Source organism: Halichoeres trimaculatus, unplaced genomic scaffold (genome assembly GCF_033239565.1).
Source record: "Halichoeres trimaculatus isolate MK-OKI-2021-1 unplaced genomic scaffold, fHalTri1.1 fHalTri1_scaffold_2, whole genome shotgun sequence".
In the NCBI taxonomy this organism is placed as follows: Eukaryota; Metazoa; Chordata; class Actinopteri; order Labriformes; family Labridae; genus Halichoeres; species Halichoeres trimaculatus.
The window spans coordinates 22,960,091-22,980,937 of record NW_027437180.1 but is presented as its reverse complement, the minus strand read 5'-3'; the positions used below and the strand labels follow the sequence as shown (position 1 = coordinate 22,980,937).

The window sequence follows — 20,847 nt, the reverse complement described above, 5'->3', positions numbered from 1 at the left end:
GGGCTCCCACTGTCCCGCGCTCTTGTGCCCCTCTTGCACGCGACTGAGTACATTATGATTACGATGTCAAACGACCTCTCCTGACTTGTACGCCCGCACGCGCTCACACTCACGGACTGGGATTACAACCACTGGAGTGTCGCGCGCACAAGAGGCTCATGTTTATATAATGCCATATGTGAGTGTGTGTGTTTAAACGCGCGGGAACTGGCACGAGCTGGTCCAGCAAAGCGGAGGAGACAGCGGTCACACGTTAACCATCAGGGACCCTGCGTTTTTATTCTGGGGGGGTTGTGGATCTCGTGAGTATTCAGCGGTTTCGGATTTGACCCTGCAGACAGGAGGGCGCTCGAGCTCCACTGTTTTTCACGCACGGCACGCACGTAAACCCGGCGAAATCGTCACGCGGATTGAATCTGTGGAATCTGTCGCGAGCGTTTCTGCGCGGCCGGAGAGAATCCCGACACTCGCTAAGGAGCAAGGTCCGGTCTGTAGGTGGGTCGGTGGCCGGTGTGAGGGTCTTGGAGACCGCGCGTGCAGGGTGAGTGAAAGCAGGACCTGCACTGGACTCCTAGCCGAACCAGAGCATCCCACCCCTGGCAGCAGCACCCATCCCTCCGTGCCTCAGCTCCAGCGGGAGGCCCGGAGCGGCGGCAGGATGTAGCAGCGGATTAACGCAGGAGAGAGGGGCGCTCAGAGGAAGAGAGCGGGACCGAGTGGACCGAAGCAGGACGGAGGGGACATGGGGAAGGACCAGGAGCTGCTCCAGGCCGTCAAGACCGAGGACTTGCTGACAGCTCAGCGGATTCTACAGAGACCTCGGCCAGGGAAAGCCAGTCAGTAGTCCTCTATCATCCATCCATCCATCAATCTATCCATCCATTCCCTCTCTCTCTTTCTCTCTCTCTCTCTCTCTCACACACACACACACACACACACACACACACACACACACACACACACACACACACACACACACACACACACACACACACACACACACACACACACACAGCGCCTGGCATTACCAGGTCAAGACAGTGCAGGCCAGATCTGATGTGATGCCATTTAGCCTAAATGGTGCACTGTATAACTGTGTGTGTGTGTGTGTGTGTGTGTGTGTGTGTGTGTGTGCGCTTTCCCCTGCATGCATGTGGGTACTTGTGCTATGACGTTGGGTGTGTGATAGTGATGACGTTGCACAAGTGTGAGAGGAGACTTTAGAATGTAATTAGGAGCCAGAAATGCTTGTCACACATTTACCACCATGGTGTGTGTGTGTGTGTGTGTGTGTGTGTGTGTGTGTGCCTGAATGAATACAAAATGTGTGAGTGCCTGTGGTAAAGAGTGTGAGTGTGTGTTTGAGGGTGAGAGGTGAAAGTACACGAAGGTTCCATGCACCGCTCTTGGGACGTGGGGATTAGTGGTGTGTGAAGACGCCAGATGTTGGCGGTAATAATGTGATGATCGTGAGTGCGCACGTGCAGACATTTGCATGCGCACAGATGTGGCAGTCGGACCGCGCGTGCGTGGTCGGGTGCGTTGACTGCTTGACGTGAAGTCAGCTGGGACTTGAGGTGATAATTAGATTTCAATTACAGCCTTGAAACTGCTCTCCTCCTCTCCCATGCTGAATTTATCCCCTCTCCTCCTTTTTGGTCCCCTTTTTCCTCTCCTCCCCTCTCATCTTCTCTTCCCTTCTCTGCTCTCCTATCCCCTTCTCTCACCTGAGTAACTCCTCTTCTCTCGTTTTCTTCCGTTTCCACTGTCCAGTATGCCACTCTCCGTCTTCCCTCCCCTTTACTCTTTCCTTTGCTTCTCCCATCTTGTCCCCTGCCTTTTCCTCCTTGGATTTTCCCTTGTTTTATCCACTCACTCCTTTCCTGCCATGTCCCCTACCCTCTTCGCCCAAGTCTTCTTTTCCCTCTCATCTACCTATTTCTCCACTCCGACCTCCTTGAAATCCCCCCTATTTTCCTATCTAGCCTGCTTTTTCTTTTCCTCCATCTTCATTTCTTTTCTTTTTTTTCCTCATTATGTTTCTCATCTCTTCCTTCCTGCTCTCATCTTTTACAACCTCCTCCTCCTTCACATTCTTCCCCAGATCTTCTTCTGCCATATCTCTATATTCTATCTATATTTATCTATCTATATTTGTCCTCCCCTCTCCTCCCCACCTGTTTCATCATTTTCCTCCCCCTCTTCCCCTCTCCTCTTTTCTATTCTTCCGTCCTCTCCTTCTCAATCTTGTGTCCTGCCCGCCTCTATTTTACCCCTTATTTTCTGCCAGTCCTCCCTCTCCTCTTTTCTATTCAGTCCTTTCCTCTTTTTAAAATTTTCCCTCCTTTCCTCTCCTCTCCTCTCCCCTCCTCTCCTCTCCTCTCCTCTCCTCTCCTCTCCTCTCCTCTCCTCTCCTCTCCTCTCCTCTCCTCTCCTCTCCTCCTCCTTTTATCCCATCTTTTCCTCCTTCCCTGTCCTTCTCTCGTCACCTCCTCTCCTCTCGTGTGTGTTTGTATCTGGACATTCCAGCAGTGCCATGGAAAAGAAAAATGCTTCTCCTCAAATGCCAGAACAGATCAGCACTGAGTGCTCAGTCCACTGCACACTGACAAAAGAGAAAGGGGGAGGTGGGATAGGGGTGAGGATGAGGGGAGTGAAGGGTGAGGACAGTTAGAATGGGAGAGGAAACGTGCCAGGGTGCAGAACAGAAGGAGGGAGTTTCAGAGATGTGGTTTAGCGGAGGTGACTGGTGAGGAAGTGATGGCAAAAAGGCTAAAAGGGCGAGCTATGCATGGTGGGTGCATGTGTGACAGCGTGACTCCAGGTTTATGTTTGAATAATTAAACAGGAAGTCAGTTTTCTCTGCTGGAGAATCACCGTCTTTACACACACTCTAACACCTCTAACACACATTTCAATCACCGGCTGGCTTGCACAGAAACACTTCAGCTGTGAGTCAGGTGGTCTGCCTGCATTTGTAATATTAACTCTTTGATCATTTAAAGGCTGAAATAGATTTGATTACATGAAATGGAGAGGTGTCAGGAACATCTTGGGGAATTTCACAGTCAGTCAAACTAACCGAAGCAACAGTTTCAATATTTTCAGGCCCATTTGCTTTCTATCTGAACATTAGAGGAAAAGATCAAAGCCCACTTCAAATAGTATGTCTGAAACAGTTCCAGTCAAATCAGATCTATCAGGTCAGTCTTTCTGTACCTATGTGACCCCTCTAACACATGCTCAAAACTCCACAAAACATCCAAATCTGACGTGAAGATGGGCTGCATCATGTAAAGATACAAACAAGCAAGCTTTTCTCAGACCTTTTCCTGCCTACCCCCCAAGAAAAAGTTCCCATGAAGTCAGGTTGAGCAGCTATGACTGAATGCAGAGGGTAAAGTCAGGAGGTCACAGCAAGTGGTGCTGTAGTTTACGCTGCTCTAAACCCTTTACTGCACCTCTCAGTTGTCTGCATGTGTCTGTTGTTCACAACTGAAGCATTTGTTTGGGATGCAATCATTTAGTTTTAACTAGGGCTACAGCTAATGATTATTTTAGTTATCGTTTACTCTGATGATTATTTTTAGGTTTAACTGGTAAATTGGAAACAAAGTAAACCCCCTTTTCTCTTTATCAGTTTTGTTAGAAGAAAAGAAAATCTTTTAGAAAAAGCACTGAGACAACAGTTAAATAACAGGTTATGGCTCAGATGTACCTGAGTTCTGCAAAAAAGTTGCAAAATTATAAATTATTACAAACTCCTTTGAACAGTGTGGGCAGAATAATAGAAAATACACTGATATGGCATCAGATTAGGAGCTTAGTGGGCCAAAAAAGCAATTAATCAAAAATGTGTCCTCAATCTTTTCACTTGCAGGTCAATCAGAACACCCCCTCCACCCTACCACCTGTAGCAGCTAAAGCTAACGTAACCCTTAAAGAACTTTTCGGGGTTGACAAACAGGACGACAAGTTGATACAAAGACAAGAAGAGCTTGAAGAGACATAACATCCATTTTACGGCATGTAAAAAGAGCCCAATGTGTTTAAGTTTCAGGTGCTGTACCATTGTAGTCCTACTACCATGCCATGCTCATCTGTTCAAATGTGACGTACACATGTGACATATACAGTCCTGTGGCCCCGTGAGTTACACAAACTACACTACAGTCATGTAGGTTTTGTACTTTCAGCTAGTTGCTAACCTTAACCTAAATAAACTGAAGACTCAGTGGTGCAATAATCACGGGATGATGAAAAACGTTGAAGCTTTTATTTATTGATTTTTAATAATTCTATCGATTTGTCATTGCAGCCCTCGTTTTAATTTTGTCCCCTTACGATAATCAGTGCCAGATCTCATCATATGTTCCCTCAAGCAGCCATCGGCTTCTGGTACATGTGTTGCCCTACTACCTGGATGCAAGCAAGCACAGGTTGGAGTAAGCATCTCTTGGTGTGACGGGTTTGGCAGAAATAAGTTGTAGAAGTGATGTGTAGCCAGTAAAAACATGTGGACATTCAGCTGCTAAGAGAACTGAAGGCTGGTGGTGCTAGCTCTGCTAAGGTTAGCCACACTCGACTAACAGAGTGGAAGACAGAACCAGAAACTGAAGCCCTAAACCAGGGATCTCAAACTTGTGTCATGGAGGGCCAAGAGGCTGCAGGTTTTCTTTCCAACCAAAAACTCCACCAACTAATTTCACTGATTACTTCACCTTCAAAACAGAGAGCAGGGACTAATCAGTGAAATCAGCTGGCACAAACAGCAAGTCTTGTGGTTGGTCCACTGACCTGTATTTACAACATTTTTTGAATTGCAGCACATCGGCTACTTATCCTCTGACATCTCCCCTCCATTCTCCCTTGTAATAGTTGCTGTAAGATTAGAGGAAACGTGTATCATGTAAAATAAAATATGTTTGGTATTGCTGTGTCAAAGCAAAAAGAACATGTAGTGAGACTGGAAACTGGCAATCAGACTGTTCATACAGACGACACTGCCCTCATGTGTTTTGGAGCAGACTGGAAAGAGTGGAGCGCAGAAATATATAAATAAATATATAGTGCTTATACCGCATAGGCTCAACTCAGAGGTTTAAACCAAACTTAAGGGTCATCAGTGGACTGATGGTTGCCACATTGGGATCATCTGACTCTGCCTCAGCTAATGACCCAGTGTGACAATTATTCTCTAACATTCTAACATTTTCTAGCTCTTTCAAGTGCTAAATTAAGAAGTAAAAGAGCCTTTCAAAGGTCAGGGGAGAAACGCATTCAAGAACTCTACTAAATCTGTTTTTTTTGATTGTTTTTCTTCAAGGCAGTAAAACACATGATTAGTCTAATAGGGTTTCTGATTTGGCACTTGATCAATTTGGTATTGTGACTTTTTTCAATCACACCGGGGAGACCCTACCATGTTCATTCATTATTATCTTCCTGCCTTGTTTATAACCTTGCAGAGCAGACAGACCTGCCCGATTCAGTTTCTGAACTCCTGCAGGTCCATCTTGCCAGGCTCCAATGACCAACGATTTCACTGGGCTAAATTCTAACCAGCCCAATCAGGGAAGAGAGGCGGGAGCTGTGGGAGCAGACGTGGCGCCAGCAGACTTTCATACTTGTCAGCGTTCATTTGATTCTTAAGTTAAATTTATAAAAACGGAAGCTGTCGTCTAACGCCTTTTTCACAGCTGTTTCTCGTGATTCAGTAGTTGTTCATCTATTGTTTCTTAGAAGCATCGGCTCACATAAGCTACGTCATACCGTGGCTTGATGTGGATTGGTCCGTGGTGAGTGTGTTAATCAGAACGGTCGTCCAATCACCAGCTGCAGATTTTAAAGTCCTGCCTCTGAAAACAAATCGGAAGAGCTGCTACCCAGATGGATTAGTGAAATAATTCCGTGGCGGATATATGAAACTGTTCGTCTGGCGTGTCAGGTTGCCTTGTTTATAGAATAAAAACAATTTATAGCTCAAATTTTAGGCATTTTTTATCTAAGGGAGAAAAGTTAAAACTATATTTTCATTGAGTTTCTATAGAATCTTCTTATGTACAGAAAGTTTTATGAGTGCGTTTTACACAGAAAAAAACAACCCAAAATATCCTTTTCAATTGAACAGAAATAGTTATGTGATAAATCTGCTTCTTCTTTCCCAAACCGGACCAACAATGTTTCTCTCAAATCTTTTCTCTCAGCCCTAAACCTGTTTACTTCTGAAAACTCTTCAGGTCTGTCTTTGGGACTATGCTCAGCAGCGCTGTGCATACACAGAGTTTGCTCTCATGTGTATTTTAGGTAAGAGGAAGCTGAATGTGGAAAAGACAAAATAATGCTGTTCATTGTCACAGTGGAACTTGTGTGGTGTGTAACACTGAGGTTCACAAATGTGTGGTGCACAGAGAGGAAGAGATCTGTGCACTGATGGAGTGGGTTGTTTTATTGTTATTTGTGAACAACAAGCACAGAATACATTCAAATCATAACATATTCAGTCTTATTGAAATCTTTGGGTGCTGATTTTCAGAAATTCTCTGTCACTTTTTTGGCTCAAAATGGTTGTTGTAAAGTGTAATTAACAAAAGCAAAAATACGGAGCCTCTACATGAGGATGACAAGATGGCATTATTAGCCATTTTCTAATCTGCCTCCTACACAACAGAAGGCTGGTTTTAAAACACTTGGCAGCATTTTCCCAATCTTGGCTCAGTATCCCTCTAATTTAGAGATATAAGAAAATCTTTATCATAATTACGTCTCTTTTAACTCACAAAAATATACTGAAACAGACACTCAGTCTTACAATGTGTAACTGTACTGGCCTTTTTTTCTGACGCATACATTATTGTTTTTACTTACACTGAAAAAATCAAATCCAAGGAAGAGTTGTCTTGTGTCTTATTGCTTCAGTTACATTTTTCTCATTCTTGGTAAAAATCAAATTACTTAATGTGAGCCACGCTGACCTGAGAAGTCCAGAAAAATGTCTAATTTCAAGATATTAAAAGACAAAGTGGGCTGCACAATGGTGTTAGCGCTGCAGCCTCACAGCAAGAAGGTCACTGAACAGGACAAGCGGTATAGAAAATGGATGGATGGATAAAAGATAAGCCCAAAGCTGCTTGTAAAGAGGAAAAATAATCTGCCAATGATGTAAAGGAAATTTCTTAGAATTTTTTTACAATTTTCTTGTTTAGATTTTTTGTATGAAGACATTATTCTTATTCAAAGATACTTGGCAAGTAACTTTCCTTTTCCCAAATACAGCATAAATACTTACTTGAGTTTTCAGCTGGAGAGCAACAGGTACTGAACATAAAACATGAGGCACCTTCTCTGAATAATGAATTAACCAAAAGATAATGCCTAAGAATGTTTGATTGATGATGTACTTTTCCTTTAATTTTACCTTTAAACTTTAAAGAGACATTTTTTTTATTCAAGTCTTATGAAAATTAAAAGAATGTAAAATGTTTTTATTGACTGTTTAATTTCAGTGCCCAGAAAGATAACAAACCTTTTTTTAGAGAACCATTTATGATTACTAGACTTAACACTGATCTCCAGAGAGGACTTAAGTTTGTCTGGTGTCTTTCTTGAAATCGCATTCTTCCTGTCATGTTCATATCAGTGCACAGCACTCTTTGGCACTTCACTCTCTTTTCAGTTTTCCAATTTGCCACTACTGACCTAGATTCTCCTGAAAGCTGAAATGAGTTTAATGCATAATAAATCTGCCAAAGCCGGTAACTCCATTTTAAAAGGTTTAATGTGAGGAGACAAGGAGTTACTGGTTAACATTTTCTCTCTTTGTTCTTATTGTCTGGACTTACTCAGAAAGCTTCAAGTGCCTACAGGCTAATGAGCTGAGAGACAAGACATCCTCATTATGAGAACTGGAGCACCACAAGAAAAACGTAACTGCTACAACTTTAATATTTGCTGCTGTAGTGATGTAATATTTACTTTTCTGAACAACTGTATCGTGCAACAAGTAGTAGTTAGTTACCAAGTGTTTCTCATTATTTTCTATTTGATAGCTTAAACATTTCATTTAATCATCTTGATCTCTGTGTGATTTTTGTAATTTTAAGTATGATGCATTTCCAGGACTGTTTCACACTGTGACCCTGAATCCGGTCCCTGTACAGTATATGTGCACTTGTCTAAAACAGGGTAAAAAAAGGTGGATCAGGGATGGCATTTGCTTTGAGGCTACACACTCTAAATTTATAATGACAGGCAAAGTCTGAGGCGCCAGAAAAACTGGACTTCAGAACATTTCTGGTAATGAGAACCCCTGAGAAGCCCTCTACTTCACCTCTCCTGGGGTTTTCATGGGAAATCTGCTCTGTTACACTTTAAGTTTATTTTGCACCCTCTGTTAAAGGGCGGAGGGTTTCAAATATTGTGAACGACGGGTTTTGAATGCCAAGTAAGGTCTAAAATAGCAACAATTTGAGCGAGATGCTGCAAAATAATATCATGGTAATCGCTGCCAAGTGATTGACAGCCTGTGAGAATGGCACATAGAAAATGCTCGCCATGGTAACGGGGGCTCAGTTGCAGTGTTTTTCCTAAAACTATCACAATGAAATGTGAACCCTGGTCCAAGGACACCATCAGAGACGCATTATGGTAATACTCTTAGAGAATCAGTTCAAGTCAGATATGGATTCTGCATAAATTCGAGTTCAAAAGGATTGTGTGATACAATTTATGAAAGAAATGGGCGGCTGAATGACACCGTGTCTCGGCAGCTACATCAGGACATGTGATTAAATATACATCATGGTTTTGGGTCAGGAAGGGAGCTTTATTAAATAATGCTGTGATCCAGAATTCATGTTGTAAAGGAGAGATAATCTAATGTAGAAAAGGAAGTGGAAACATTTTCGTTGTTGGAGAAATCTGGTGGCCCTGTCACAAGTTTTTTTGTTGTTATCCTGTGTCATGTGTCTCTCCGATGATGACACAGATATCTGCGCTCATTGATTTATCCACTGGGGGAAGAAGAAGAGGGGGGAGGGGCTGGTTCTTGTTTTTAATCCAAGATAGATCGTACAGGGTTGGTGGCAAGATGTACAAACAAACACACACATGCAGAGGAGAATGATGTCAGCTGTGGTGTGTAAACAGACACAGCAGAGCCACCAATCAGCATGCCGCTCTTTAGCAAATTACAGGGAAAATTAGAGTGTGAGAGCAGGATGAAGGGATGAAGTGCAGATAGAGCTGCAGAGAGAGGGAGAAGCTTTTCCCCAGATTACAGAACAGCCACAGATTATGGCCTGTGGATTAAGAGGGTTTGACCAAAAAAAAAAGGAAAAGTAGATGCAGAGGAACAGACAAGCCGTTCTTTTTCCGAGTGTGTACATTGGTTTTTGTGAGCTTTTTGTGTGTGCATGTGTGTGTGTGCCTCTTCCTGCTGTTTGGAGCCTTTATCTTTGGGAAGCTTCTGTCAGAGTAAAGATTATGAAAAACACAATCACCCAAAAACAAGCACAGATGCATACACATACTTTAAAAATATATTAAAACAAAAGTGTGTGTACCAATGGACATGAGAGTGACTACTCCTTTAAGTGCCTTATTTTTCTTTAAGACAGATTCAACCCAATTTTACCTAAATGCATCAGTCAAACAAAGTTTTGTCTCTATAGTGCAAATGATGATGAATGTAACTACATGGTAATAAGCCTCTAATTAAATAAATTTTGTTTTGAAATGGAAACCTTGACCCACTGATTGAAACTGCTTTCACTCTTCGAGCTGTCCAGAGGCTGAGAATGAAAGAGCCAACACGTGAGAACGATCCTGCTCTGCGATGACACAGGTGCTTCATTGCTGAGGCTTCAAGAATGAGAGATAACTTTTACCTCAAAGCAATAAATCTCCAGAACCAATAGCCAAGACACCACACCGAGGTCAGGCTGGAGCATGTGTGTGTGCAGGAATCAAATAACATCTAATATCCTACTCACATTGTGTTACCACACTTGCATTTAATATTAACTGTAATGCTGCTAATATTTCATAGGAAACTTCTAGCTGAACACTGTGACCAATAGCTACCCATGCAAACAGATGACACGCAAGTGTTTCAATGCTGACACCAGCAAACAGAAGTGCTTTCAGTATGAAGCACTGAGGTGCAGGTGTGAGTATGCGCGAGTGCGCCAGTCTTGCTGAGCCAATAGCATAATTTACAAGCCCTGAATAACGTGACATTTTTAGTTTCTCAAAAAAGGCTGTACGCACCGCATTAGTATTTTCAGTTTGTCTTTTGTTATTGTATTACTATTTGGTAAGTGATAATATGATCATGGGAAAACAAAACACAGCTAGCTGTAGGTTTAGCCTAACGTTGGTCAGAGCTAGCAAAATATCAGCAACCTTTTTTTTCCACCATAATTTCAAAATTGTGTATTTTTAACCATTGAGTGAAATAAAAATTAGAAATCTAAAAACTTATAGGTTCACAAAGTTAAACAGTAAAAAACCTGACACTCTTTAATAGACACAGAAGAACAGAAATAGCTTGAAGTAGAGGAGGTTCTGCTAACATTAGGTTAGCCTGGGAGCTGATTCCAGGAGCTCTGCTTGGATAAAAAAAAAAAATTAAGCATTCTCAGGCATGAAATACATTAAACATCTTCAGAGGGTTAGTACAATGAAGCTATTAAACTGAAAAGCTGAAAATAGGGTTCGACTGACACTCTTTAGCAGATGTTAGAAGCTGCTGTTAACTTAGCTGCTGCTAACATTTGCATGATTGTTATTTTAGCTGTTTCTAGGAGCTTACTTGAGGACCTGGAGGACTGGGACTGCTGAAGTATTAAAAGTACACCAGGTTTAGTAGAATAAAACTAAAAAGGATAAAATATTTTCTATTTTCTTTTATAGGAATTTTATTGAATGGGCACTTAGCCAATACAAGTGAATGTTCAAGTATTTGTTGTGTAAATTTGGCATCTGCAAATATTAGCCTAATTTCATTCACTGCAAACATTATCATGGCTCTCAGTGTATAATGACAGTTAAATGTCAGAAAGGGCAATAAGCTAAACTGATGCTAATGTTAGCTTGACCTTTTTTCTAGCTGTGTGTATGTACACAACTCGGAAAGCGCTACTCCGGTGTTTGAACTGAAATTAAATAGTCACATCGATGGAGGGTTGGAATAATATAGATTTAAGTTGTTTATGTTTTTAAAATATGTTCTTCTTCTTATGCATTGTTATTATTGGGTGTCTGCCAGCATCGTAACATACTTCCTTAGCATCTTTATTTATTTTGAAATGCTCATATGACATGGAGGCTTCTTCTTTGCATATGTGGGCACTAAAGCTGGTTGAAAATGTACAGTGATAATCATAGTATTCATGGCTGAAATTGCTCCTCACTGTTGAAGAAGAAGATACATATATTACAGCTTCTGTCGACTAAGATAGATACTTTGAGACACTCAGATTACCCTTTTTGCATATAAATATCACATTTTTTTATATTGGTCTTTACAGGTTTTTGCTCAGTTTCCCAGGCAGACTTCTCTTTGTCTTCTTTATCTTTTCACTTTGTTCTGACCTTTGTTGTTGTTACTGTTTTCTGAGTTTGGAAATTTTTTTTTTTTAAGGGTGCTTATGGGTACAGAAGTGTAGCCAATGACTCTCTGTGGGAAAGAAATATAAGAAACTGTACAAGGACAGATTAAATGAATCACTGAATACTAAAAAGATCTCAACTTGGACTGTTTTTGTAATGAGCCTGTTGCTTGTCTTCTTCTTTCAGAGCTACTCGGTGCAGCAAAGAGGGTGAACGTAAACATCCAGGATGCAGACGGGTGAGAGAGAGCAACTCTTCCTGAAGCACATTTTTATAACATTCATTTTTTTCATTTTCCTTCAAGTTTTATGTAATCTGCCTTTCTATTTATTGCTACAAATATTGGCTCATTTATGTTTGTAGCTGTAAGTCTCAACTAGCAACTGCTCATTGACGTTATTTGATGAATAACACCTCTTAAACTCCTGCTTTTGCTGGCTTCCAGAGTTTTCACCTTGTAGAGGTATCGCAGGTTGACTCAGTGATCCCTGGAGTAAATACATCCTAGAAGAGCTGTAATAAAATGAAACAGAAATATAAATAAGGTGCACATTGCATAGTAGAAACAGGTTAGACTCCCTAAATCAGTCTTAACCAAAATATTTGTAGTTCAATCAAAACATATTGAAACTCAGTAAAGATTAAAGGTGGCTTGGCTCCTAAAAGTGTTCACATAAAATTCAGGGCAGTCCTTCTGAACTCAGTGTTAAAACCTGCCTGAGGGACTCTGAAACGTGATTATCATCAATATTTCCCACAATGTATCATAAGTCAATGTTAAATCAATGAGATGATGTGAAAGAGGTCATCCTGATGGAGCCAGAGAGTTACCGTGTGAATATGCAGCTCCATTTGACTCTCTGAATGGTTTAAGCAAGTTCATTGTTTTCATTTGGCCAGCTCTCAAAGGGAAGTTTCACAAGAGCCGGATGATGTGTGTTGGGCGGACGTTAAAAGAGACTGATGTTTGAACTGTTATCAACTGTTGGAAAGTTTTCATGAGTGCTCAATAAAAAGCAAGTAATACCTTGAAAGGTGACCAAAAATTGAATTTTCCACAGTTCTGCATACACAGGTTGTAAAACACATTGTCACAGCTTAAAGCATCTCACATAGGAACACAAGGTAGAGTGTGCTTTCTTCTCACTTGACACACAGCATCAGCCGGGTTAACGAAAAACAACTTTCTTGTTGAACAGAGTTAAAAAAAGGTCTTGTGTTGTGGTAAAGTAGTAACTAAATTTTTGGCTTTTGGTCTGAGTTAAGTCCTGGTCTTGTGGGTAAGTGAGAGCTCTGTTCTGTTTGACCAGTCTGTTGCCTGTAGGCAGAACTATTTGTCTTTCCACTATGTCACTAAAAGCTGCTGCACTGAGGGTTTGATGTTTCTGCTGATGGCTTTTCATAGAAGTTAGTTCAGAGCACGGTTTGGCGCAGATGCTGAAGGCTACCGCGTACATGTGGGTGAAACAAAATGTTGTTTCTGTTGACTTGTGGTTACAACAAGCTGGTCATCAAGGGGCAATGTGTAGGGTTTTGCGGCTTTTAGCAGAGCACACTTGTTAGAGTACGGCAAGTGTAGAACGGAGGGGTATGGTAAAAGATGTTGTGTTTAATTAGCTCAATAAACATTTTACATATATAGGAGCATGTTTCTACTATAGACTATATAATGAATGGCTGTAGTTTCATGTTGCGCCTGTTTGTTCCTGAAACAGATGCTGTGTCCCAAATCATGTACCTCCGTCAGTACATGAAATGCATACGTACTCTGTCCCAAATCAAACACTGCAGCTTCGTGCTTACTGGAAACTACAATTGCATTTCACAACTGTTCACATGTTCTTCTGCTTTTCATTGATTACATCCAACAACCATTTTTTTATCTGTACCCGCCCCTTCCTTTATGTAGCCAATATGGTGACTATTGAGTGTAAGAAGTGTCTGGCATTCTACACTTAGCTTTTTGGACCATTTTGAGTGCGTCACCTGAGTAATCTAAGTGCACTGCATGTCTCCATAATGTCAGTAAGTGCAGAAAAATGTGATGTGGGACGCTAAGGGGACGTTTACTCGACAACAATTTTAGGGTGAAACGCAAACGTTGTGTTGCGTTTCATCCTCGCGTTTACACGGAAACACCGTTTTAGCCGACCTAAAATGCAAACCTTTGAAAACGGCCTCCAGAGCGGGATTTTTCTGAAACGCTCCCGACACCGTTGCCGTGTAAACAGTAAGCCGGTGTTTTCAGTGGAAACGCTGACATCACACTCTGCCTCACGCACACGCATACAACAGGACATTGTTACGATCCTCGTGAACTTCCGTGTCGTGCTTGTGCTGCTCAATCTGCTGTATCTGCTGACCGTCTTTCAACAAAATGTGCATCTTTTACTCCACTTTTTAACTTAGTATTCCCCAATGCACCAGATGATCAGCTCAACTCTACTTCGGTGGAGATCTCCCAAAAGCGGCTTCTGGACAAGACAGTTATAGTACCACATACAGGCCTGGCATGCTTACTACAGCGTTTTCAGTCCATCAGCGTTTCCGTGTAAACGCAGATTTTTTTCTCTGCGTTTTCACAGCGTTTTAGATGAAACGTTGTCGTGTAAACGGGGCTTAAGACTCCTCACTAACATCTTAAGGGAAGCCACCTGCTGAGCTGTGCCTCTGATTGAGCGAACTCGTGATCTCAATATATTCTAAACTGCTGAGTTAGAGACAAGAATTCGCCCCTTGTACAGTGGTTGCCTTTCACCACACAGACAGGAGACACTTTTTTTGTACCAGGCTGTAAACATTTCTATTTCTGCTGTGAAATTGCTTTTTTTGGCTTGGTGTGTGGTGTCCGGTGCTTTAAGGGCCAGCCTTTTGGCTGAAATGCACTAGATGCATCTGCAGTGCATCTCCGTTCTGTACCAATCAGTTGGTTTCCATCCAAGTCAGTGTGTCAACTTACACTGGATCTGCTCTGTTGCAGTATGTTTGCGTGGCTGGTCGTCAAGTTGCAGGTAATATGCAGCTATCCTATTTTTGCTGGATGCGGGGCTTTGATGCATAAATTCAGTGTAAGGAAGCTCAGGCAGGACAGGAAGTCGTGACCAGAAACTACCTAAAACACTTGGTAAAATTTCAAATAAGACAAACTGTGTCATAAATCAGTTCATATCTAGCTTGACTATGATGATAAACAGACATAATGAGCGGAGCCAGACCAGGAGTCAACAGGTTTGAGGTTTTACAGCCCAACATGACTAAAGAGAGATTTATCAATGGAGTGGGAAGTGTGGGAACTCCTCGGCCTGTGACTCCAGCTGTCTGACAGTCATGCAGCTGAACACACAGCCAGTGTGAGTTGGCAAACCCAGTCAAGACGCAGCTCAACAGAGTCGCACTGAAGACATATCTGGTGTGTTTGAGGCGTTAAGCGGACATTCCATGAACTTCAGATTTTAGCACTTCCTTATTGCCTCATAACTTTAGACCAGAGGTTACTGCTCGGTTTCTACTTTAGCTCAGAAAAAATAAACTGGTAACATACTTTCATTAATGGCTTCACGAAATGCTCTGAATAAGTGAATAGATTGAGTCCTGACATTGTGGCAGACCTTTTTTGATGATAAACACTTGACCAGTGGAGAATCATACATATCGTGCTTCACAGGAGCTTTTGTCCTTGTAGGCCACTGCTGTAAGAACAAGAATTTGTAAAACTGTACCCTTAAATCCATCAGGTGGTCTTGAAGGCTAATCCAAAAGAATAGTAAGTTTGTTACAAAAGGTTTTTAGTTGACTAAAAAAAGTGGAAACCTCCTGAATGGTTCATTTTTCCTGACTGCCTTCCATGACATGACGTAAGACTTCTTGTGGGGAAAACATCAAATTACAGCAAGATTTTTCAACCTAAGTCATGGTGGACACAATTTTTTAGCATTCAATTAACAGCAGCAAGAAAATTATGTGCAATCTCCTCTACAGAGTGAATATTTGATATCCAGTATCATGACTTTAGCTTAAGTCTATCTCTGAGACATGAAACTTTGTAAATCTAATCACTTTAAGTACCTCAAAGGAATGCCAACATTTCAAAGCTTTTAATTGTCTTCTAAATGTTCCCATATAAGATCTGAATGAACATCTATGGATTTTGGCTATATTTAGGCTCATGATTGTCTTTTTATGTGTGCACATGCTTGGTTTGCGATTGTGTTCCATTTGCCTCCATCAGATAACAAAGATCTTTTTATTATGTTGATTGGAATCAGATAATTGGACTCAGCTTCTTGTGTAATGACTGATGATTCGTTGATTTGACTCCAGGGCCCGGCCCTTATATTCACCAGGGATCCATTAGACACACACACACACACACGCACAGACACACACAGACGCACTGTGTTCACGCTCAGCTCCAGGGTAGAGAGATTGCTTATTAATGGAAGTAGGTCATTTGCCCCCTCCTGTCTCTCACACAGAGCTGAGGGGAGGAGCTGCACTACGCTGGAGATTATTTCAGCAAAGTTATGCTCTGGTTTTACACCCAATCCATGAATATGTGTATTTTTATACATAATCTGTCTGTGTGTGTCTGTGTGAAGGTTGTCGCCGCTGCATCATGCTGCCCTGAGTGGAAACAAGGAACTCATCTCTCTGCTGCTGGAGGCCCAGGCAGCAGTGGATATTAAAGACCACAAAGGTAAAAACACACACACTCAGATTATAAGTGTCTTTTCAGCTCCCTGTTGTCAGAGAAAAGGAACAAAGCTCAAAGAGCTAAGCCCCATAATAAAAAAAAAATCACAGCAGGAAAACAAACATACTCCTGGCTTTCCCTGCATGACCAATAACACTGCGTTATGTAACAAAAGGTGGAAATGCAACAAAAAAATAAATAAGTGTAGGGTTCGGTGTTTATGAGGAGTGACAGATTTGTGAGCACAGCAAACAATAGACAATGGAAGAAGAAGAAGAGGAGTTTTGTGGCTGCAGGACTGAAAGCCAACAGGAAGCAGAGCAGCAAATATCCACAGCTCTCACTGCCAGATCCCAGAAGAAGAAGAAGAAGAAATCTCAGGGCAGATGGGAGATAAAATCCCAGCAGGATGTTGGCTATGCTGTCACTATACTCCCAGTCAGTCATGCCCAGTGTGGCTCTTGATGGAAGTTTACAACTGGCACGCATCCTCACCAGGTGTTATCACTTCCTCTTGAAGGTGAAAGTGAAACTCCAACCAATTCTCGAGTGGGCTGACTCTCTCTTCAGCTTCACTCAGGGTATAAACAGTGTTCAGCTCACTGTGTTTCCTTTACAGCTGCCGGTGTCACCAGTTTGCCTCCACTTCCACATCTTTGAAAAAAGCATCAATACCAGCAAACATTTTCAGAAAAATCAAAAAGGGGGAAGAGGAATCACGGAGTGACTGCAGCAGCTGAGTCAATGTGTCATTGCTGATTGCTGAATGTTGATATTTAAAGTAAGATACTAAGCCCAAGTTGAGGGATCTGTGAAGCTAGGTATATTAACTGTAGACTTAATAAAAAAGACAATCATCCAAACTGGTGGAGCCTAAAAAAAGAGTCAAAAAGGAGTGAATTCTTACATTTATCAGGATATCAGAGACTCAACAATCACGATGATTTGTGCCATTCTAACTCAACTACATCAATGCTGTGTTCACAGCTTGTTTTTCAACATCTCAAGTCACCCAGAAAGTTGCAGGTTTCAGAATAATTCCTGAGAGAAGCTGTTTCCTCTTATTTGGAAGTTCTGGTCCTCACCCAGACCGTGTCAATCTTTTCTAGGAGTTGTTATTGTCATCAATTTAAGGTCACTCACTCGCATATCCTGCAGGAATGAGCGTCTGGACTGCATATCCTGTTTCAAAAAAACAATTAAAAGAGAAGGAGGCAAACAACTTTGTTTTTGTTGAAACTGGCAGGAAACTTGGGAGGATGTAGTCCAGGGGATTTCAGGAGCTGGAAAAACCCTCTGTTGTAATGATAGCATTTTAGCGCATTCAATGTAAAAATAAACAGATGGTTCTTGTCCTCAGACTTGACTGGTTCTTCATTTGAAGGCAAATGAATGTGTTCCTCCTCTGTCTTTTTTATTGTCTGCCAAATAAAACATTTGACCATTTGAAAGTCGTATGTGAACCTCACACTTCTACAAGGAAGCTTTCAGAATTTCAGGAAAAACTAACCCATTGACTACACAAGCACAAGAAATAGGTCATATCACCTGTGGCAGTCTTCCAAAAGAACCTGGTTTGTCTGTTTCATTGTGCCAGTCCTCCAAAAAGTTCAGAGTCTCTCTCCCTGCTCGGTTTGGAGTCTAAAGTCCTCTCTTCTCTGGAGGCTCTGTGAGTCTGCTGCCTGAAAATCATATTCCATCACATCTTTTCATACACTGAGGCTTTAGCTTCTGTAACTCCAACAGCCGCTGTGTCTCTTCATCCTGCCAGCACCACTCATCTGAGTCAGGACTCCCTCATGGAAGCCAGGCCTGCAGGGCCTCTTTATTCAACTCCATCATGTGGCTCATCGCTGGTATCAAGTCTGGGGGTCTTGGGCTACTGCCATCAGAAATATGCTCGTTGCTCCTTGCAGCCACTGCTACAAAGTGGTGTTTAATGTCTTCAAGTTAGAAGCACTTAAAACACTCCATGGTGGATTCTCATCTTGAACTGAAGTGAACTGTGCTTTACCTTACATTTCCTGAATGGTTCCAGGTGTGGGTTGCGATCTTCAGTTTCGTGCGAGGTCCTCTGGGGACTGGTTAGGCAACATGAAGGGGATTTTTTTGCCCTTTGTCTGAAGCAGTTTGTCTCTGACGTCCCGAGGGTTTCAGTGCTTTCACAAACAATACCCCCACGGTCAAAAGGTCAGAAACATGCCAACCACAATAAGATTGCATTTCCAGGAGGTATTCTGAGTCTGAGCAAAAAAATGCTGCAAAAGCAAAAAGAAATGTTTGAAAAGAGCTTCACTGTACACTTTTTCTCATGATTCTATAAAATCTACTGATCATTTAACTATTTGTTTTAGTTCCAGTAACACTTTGGGTAGTATCAGCTTTTACAGCACGAGTTTGCTGACAGCATGTGGGTTCAACAGTAATTTTGTTTTCTGGATTCTCCATAAAATGTATGAAGAAATTATATTTGACTGCTGAATGGTTGGAGGCTACTGTCCATAAGATTACAAAAACAGAGCGTGTGTGTTTGCATGCTCCTGTGTCTTTATACTCTCTAGTGTGTTTCTGTGTGTAATTTTTTATTGGGCTGTCATCTTTGGTTTTGTGTGTGTGTGTGTGTGTGTGTGTGTGTGTGATTTTGTGCAGGGATGCGTCCTCTGCATTACGCTGCGTGGCAGGGGAAGACTGAGCCTATGAAAATGCTGCTGAAGGCAGGCTCGTCTGTCAACGGACAGTCAGATGAAGGACAGATCCCTCTCCACCTTTCATCTCAGCACGGACACTACGACGGGGTAACTGTCCTTGTGTGTACAGTTTGGATGATTGTGTGTGAATAGTAGCTGCGCACAGGTATGTGTGTGTAAATGTGTGTGCGTGTGTGTATATCTGTTATGTGTGCCAGATGATGCATGCATGATTTGTAACTGTTACTGGCAATGAAATTCAGAGGCAGCAGCAAAATGTTTGTGTGTGTGTGTGTGTTACAGTCAGAAATGTTGCTACAACACCAGTCCAACCCGTGTATCTCAGACACAGCGGGGAAAACACCTCTGGACCTGGCCTGTGAATTTGGACGAGTTGGAGTGAGTACATCTTATCGAGTACCACAGGAATAATAGCAAGTCACAGAAAAGTCATATTAATGTTTAATTAAATCTTATTCAATTTAACCCCTACATGACTGGGTTAGCTACATATAGGGTAACACTATCATACTCATAACATTGAAAAAATGCTTTTAAGTGAGAAAACACAAGAAGAAAAGAAAATGAGGCCGTTTTTCATTTCAGATGACAAGCAACAAAAAAGTTTGATTTTTTTAAACAGTCACACAATGAGGTGGTTAGATTTAGACCCTGGGGTATGTCAAATGTTCGCTACCAGAAAAGAAAAAGAAAGAAAAGAAAGAGCCATGATTTGAATTTGCAGTGAGTGACAACGACAGATCAAGTTTTGCAGAAGTCTCAAACAAATTTGGCTTATATTTGAAACATCCCTAATGTTTTTTTTTTCACAATGCTTTAAGAAACTAGCTACATTGCCACATTGTGAACAGAAAGATGTGAACTTATGCACTGTGAAAATGTTACTGTAATGTAAAAGTAACTTTCTATCATAGAGTAGAATGCTCTCTGTTTGTGTTTTAGGTGGTCCAGCTCCTTCTCAGCAGTAACATGTGTGCAGCCATGCTGGAACCTAAACCATCGGACCCCAACGGAGTATCACCACTGCATCTTGCTGCAAAGAACGGACACATTGATGTTATAAAGTCTGAAATACTCATCCTTTCACCCTGAATTTTGCAGTTCTTAATCCTGTCTGATTAACTTGTCAGTTTATTCATTTTTACCAGGATCAGGATTATGATCTGAAAAAGATATTAGGATGATTTTTGCTCGCTCTTAATGTAATTCAAAACATTTCCACTAAGTTAGGTTTTTCTTGTGTTTTAACAAAGTAGAAGTCTCCTTCATCTCTGCTTGTCATTTGCCTTTTTCAAATATGTGTTCTGATACAGCTGAATATAAATGTTGTTTTGTGTCCTCAGGTTGCTCATTCAGGCTGGCATTGACATCAACAGACAGTCCGAGTCAGGCACTGCGCTACATCAGGCAGCTCTCTGTGGGAAGACGGAGGTAGTACGCCTGCTGCTGGATGTAAGACCATCTGCCCGTCTCTCTGTCTGTCGGTCTATCTGTCTTATGTGTTTACAAAAGCAATTGTTGTTAAAGCGGGCTCCCTCTCCTCAGCTGAGCAAGTTTACACCTCAGCACTTGGCGCTCTTCCCAGCGATCTGTGTGATGAAGCCTGTGGGATACGTCTGCTTGTTATATAAAACCGTAGCAGACTGGATAGCAGCCTTACTGTCATGCAATCATTGCCAACCAGCTCTGCTTTATTTCTCTTTTTCCACCCTGTCACCTTGGCATGAACAGGGATTTGGCTTTTGGACAGGTCTTTGTTGTTCTCCCTTTGAATGTAACTGAGCATATTTACAGGAGAGTGGAAGCACCTTGATTTTATTCAATGCTGCTTTG

The 20,847-nt window shown here is 41.7% G+C and overlaps 1 protein-coding gene across 3 annotated transcripts in view; it reads left to right on the top strand.

The window, feature by feature from the left end:
* The first annotated feature begins 55 nt into the window (after nucleotides 1-55).
* Nucleotides 56-20,847, top strand: part of LOC141804869 (caskin-1-like) — a 44,680-nt gene continuing 23,888 nt past the window's right edge. For all 3 annotated transcript variants that reach the window (XM_074689537.1, XM_074689530.1, XM_074689521.1), the window contains exons 1-7: nucleotides 56-836; nucleotides 11,800-11,851; nucleotides 16,212-16,309; nucleotides 18,956-19,101; nucleotides 19,297-19,392; nucleotides 19,957-20,078; nucleotides 20,358-20,466. In XM_074689537.1, coding sequence (XP_074545638.1) covers nucleotides 743-836; nucleotides 11,800-11,851; nucleotides 16,212-16,309; nucleotides 18,956-19,101; nucleotides 19,297-19,392; nucleotides 19,957-20,078; nucleotides 20,358-20,466 — 717 coding nt within the window. In that variant the 5' untranslated portion in view covers nucleotides 56-742. The remainder of the gene's footprint in view (nucleotides 837-11,799; nucleotides 11,852-16,211; nucleotides 16,310-18,955; nucleotides 19,102-19,296; nucleotides 19,393-19,956; nucleotides 20,079-20,357; nucleotides 20,467-20,847) is intronic.